General features: G+C 55.0%; 1 protein-coding gene across 1 annotated transcript; it reads left to right on the plus strand.

Moving 5' to 3' along the window:
- Positions 1–398: 398 nt before the first annotated feature.
- Positions 399–3,591, plus strand: FOXL1 (forkhead box L1). Its single transcript, XM_056500974.1, has one exon. The coding sequence runs from the start codon at positions 1,697–1,699 to the stop codon at positions 2,558–2,560; it is 864 nt and encodes a 287-aa protein (XP_056356949.1). The 5' UTR covers positions 399–1,696; the 3' UTR covers positions 2,561–3,591.
- Positions 3,592–3,889: the final 298 nt, after the last annotated feature.

Consider the following 3,889-nt stretch of genomic DNA (forward strand, 5'->3'; position numbering starts at 1 on the left):
GGCCGGCGGGGGTGCGCAGGGAGCGGGAGGGATGCGAAATTACGGGCGAGGGCGGTGTTAGAAGGGTGGGATCCCCTCCCACGCGTGGTTGCAGCCAGTGAGAGGGGAGACCCCCACACCCCCGCCCGAGGAGCCGCCTCCCTGCGCACCCCGGCTGCGTTTCCCGGGCTCTCCTGGCGATCCGCAGTTCCAGGACCCATCCGGAGCTCCACAGCATCACCCCGGGGATGCAAATCCTTCTCCCGACAGGGGAGCAACACGGGGCGAGAAACCCCACGGGTGAAGGGGAACTTGCAGGGAAATCCGGGGATGGGGAGGTGGAGGCATCGCCAGGGCCTGGTGTTGCCGGGGGACATCCCGAACTCGGCTTTTACCTCCCTCCTTGCCAGGTAAAAATGCCAGCAGGCTCGTGGGAGCTGCGCTGTTGGGATATTTCTCCTTGAAGGAGAAGGGATCCCCCTCACGCATTTTCTTCCCTCCCTCGGAGAAGAGATGCTCCACAGAACAGGGGGTGCCGCAGGTCTAAACCCGCGGGGGGACTGGGGACACAAGCGACACCTCCAACTGCCTCGGAATCCCTCGGGGCCTCGGATTAAAGCTGTTACGTCAGTAAATTTAAAAAAAAAAATAAATCCGACAACAGAAAACACAGCCCCAAACCTGGACGTTTATACAGAAAAAGAGCATCACAAATTCCTAATGTAAGCACCGGCCAGCTGTGTGCACTTGTAAAGTTGTTATAATCCCCCTCCTTGTTATAAACAGGAAAGTACATAATATAAAGCAACAGGCCCGCATTCACAAATACTGACCCTCCTCCCCGGGCCTGCCAAATTCCCCTTTTGCTGCAGCTCTGCCTGCTCGGGCTGGGAGCGGGGCCGGACCGGGGTCCCCCTTCGCCCGTCCCCGGGGTCTCCTTGGGATGGAAACCCGGGAGGTGCAAAGGACCCCTCCACACCTAACCCCCCTTCCCTTTTCCTTCCTCGCCATCGCAGCTCTGCCTCCTCCCCTCACCCACCCCTTTCTCTTCCTTTCTTCATTTTTTTTTTTTTTTTTAAATTTTTTTGTGTTGTTTCATGCCCCAGTTTTGCTGCGGGGATCCCTGCCCGCTGCTCCCCAGCTCCAGCAGTGTACATCCTGCTCTGCTGTGTGTGCTTACAGCGTCAAAGGGTGGACGTGATATTTCAAACATCAGATCAGTGCGTTTATATATTGGGTGCCCGGAAATTTTTCCAAATAAACACAGCTTGATTCGACTTGGGTGGGCAGACTTATCAACAGACTAATTCTATAAACAAATGAAGGAATAACCCGGAGACCATTGGCTGGTACCAGTGAGACACGTGGAGAGAGCTCGGAGTTTTGTAGCAATGAAATTTTAATTAATGTGGGTGGGCTGAGAACACAAACGACTGTTTATCAGAGACAATTTATTTTCCAGCGCTAAGTCAACATATAATAGCAAACTTACAACAATTATTTAACTTTTTTTTTTCCCTCCTTTTTTTTTTTTTTTTTTTTTTTTTCCTTTTTTTTTAAGAGCTATGAGGCAGGGACAGAGGCAGAGCGAGCTCCTTCAGGCAGGGCTGGGAGCTGAGCTCGCACAACCAGGACTCGTCCCACGTTGCTGCCCTGCCCCGTCCCTTCGCTCGGGCTCCGAGGGGGAAGAAGACGCGGAGCTGCGAGCCCGCCGGCGATGAGCCACATCTACGGTAGCCACCTCTCCCCTCTGGGTAGCCCGTCCATGGTTTACCTGCCGGCCGCGCTCGGCTTCGCCCCCGGGGGGGCGATATCCCGGCAGGACCCCCCGCAGAAACCCCCGTACAGCTACATCGCCCTCATCGCCATGGCCATCAAGGAGGCTCCGGAGCAGAAGGTGACCCTGAGCGGCATCTACCAGTTCATCATGGACCGCTTCCCCTTCTACCACGACAACAAGCAGGGCTGGCAGAACAGCATCCGCCACAACCTCTCGCTCAACGACTGCTTCGTCAAGGTGCCCCGCGAGAAGGGGCGGCCCGGCAAGGGCAGCTACTGGACCCTGGACCCGCGCTGCCTGGACATGTTCGAGAACGGCAACTACCGCCGCAGGAAGAGGAAGCCCAAAGCCGCCGCAGCCCCGGACACCACGGGTGGCGAGCAGCCCGCTCCGCCCGCTCGCCCCGCCGAGCCCAAGCGGGCCAAGGGCAGCGCGGCCGCAGCGCCGGGGGACGCGGGGGTGCCGCGGCCGCCCGGGGGGACCGCGCCTTGTCCCGGGGGTCCCTCCCCTGCTGCCGCCCCGCCGCTCAAGAGCGGCTCCCGGGGCCGCAGCTTCAGCATCGAGAGCATCCTGGCGCAGGGGCTGCGGCCGCCGCCCCCCGGCGCAGCCCCCAAGGCGGCCCGGGACGGCCCCGCCGCTTCCCTCGGCGGCTCCCTGGTGGCCAGCGGCGCCTTCGGGCCGGCTCTCAACGCGTCCCTCATGCTCGACTCCCAGGTGCACGGGAGGCTTTACCACATCGGCATCCCCTTCCTCTCCTGCTTCCCTCTGCACTTCTCCGAGGCGGTGTTTAATTTCCAGTAGTTGCCCCAGAATTAGCGCTGCTCCGGGTGGGGGAGAGATCGGACTCAGACCTCACCACGAGGGGAAAGATCTTAAAAAAACCCCCCAAAAAACCCAAACAAACCCCAAATCGACGTTTTAAAGGTGACTCAGGATTTCAGGGCATTTTCAAGGCGCGTCTTGCTGCGGACTGTCTTTAGCGGGTGCCTCCCACCCCCTGCCAGAGCGGCTTTGGAAGGTAAAGTTGGTTTTCCCGAGGGCGGTGGAGGTTCAGGCAGCACCGGGGGAACGCCCACGCTGGCCCCCAAGCCCCGTGGGGTTTGCTCTGCACCTTTAGTCTTTGCATCCCTCAGGTTCCTCAGACCAGCCCTTCAGGTCTCTGTTTTCTTTTATTTTTCCTTTGAAAACCAAGCCCCATCCCGGGGGGAGGAGGCTGAGTTTTGTTTCGCCATCAATACCCACAGGTATTAATAATGCTCAGAATTTCACCATGCAAATCAACAGGCACATATTAGTTCCTGATATTCCCCACTGGCCCAGTCCTCCCAGTGGGTAATGGAGCTGGACTCATGGCAGACCAAGCAATCCAGGCTCATCCTGAATCTTCCTGCTTGCTTTGGTGGTGTGGAACTGGTTTCCTGCCCAGCACTGGTGCTTTGGAGTATCCCCACAGAGTTTCTGCTCATGGATGCGGCCAAAAAGAAGGGGATAGATGAGCAAACACAGAGATTTGTCTGCTTTCCATGTCTTACTGGGATCTTCTGACCAAAAAAAGACTGAAGCAGGATTGTGGAGCCCAGGACAAATACCAGGGGAAAAAAAATTTAAAAAAAGAGACATCAGCTATGTTTCTAAAGTTTTCTTTTTTTTTAAAGAAGAAAGAATCCTGACACATTGCAAGAAATCAGGAATATTTTGTATTTTTGTTTGCCGTAAATAGAGGCTTTTTGTATATTAGTGGATAAATGCCCTTTTGGAAAAAAAAAAAAAAATATTCTCAATTTTCATTATGAAACCAAACCTATATCCAATAAAGGTATTTTTGTTCAGGAGTGTGGCTGGTGTGATGTCAAACACCCCTTGGCTTGTGATGGAGGATGGAGGGCCCTGGTGCTGGATGCAGAAAATATCCTGGTGCTGACATGATGGGAGAGGCTACAAATAGGAAATTACCTGTTCCTTGAAAGTGATGAAATCTTTCCCAAAAATGATTGTTCCTCCTTCTCTTCTCCTTTCTCATCCCACTCCATCTCAAAAGCAAAGCTTGCTCTTAAATGAGCACCTGGATTTTGGAAATGTGGGGTTTCAGGTGAGTTCTGATTCAGTTTTTGCAGAGGAAGGTTGGCATCA

Source organism: Oenanthe melanoleuca, chromosome 11 (genome assembly GCF_029582105.1).
Source record: "Oenanthe melanoleuca isolate GR-GAL-2019-014 chromosome 11, OMel1.0, whole genome shotgun sequence".
Lineage (NCBI taxonomy): Eukaryota > Metazoa > Chordata > Aves > Passeriformes > Muscicapidae > Oenanthe > Oenanthe melanoleuca.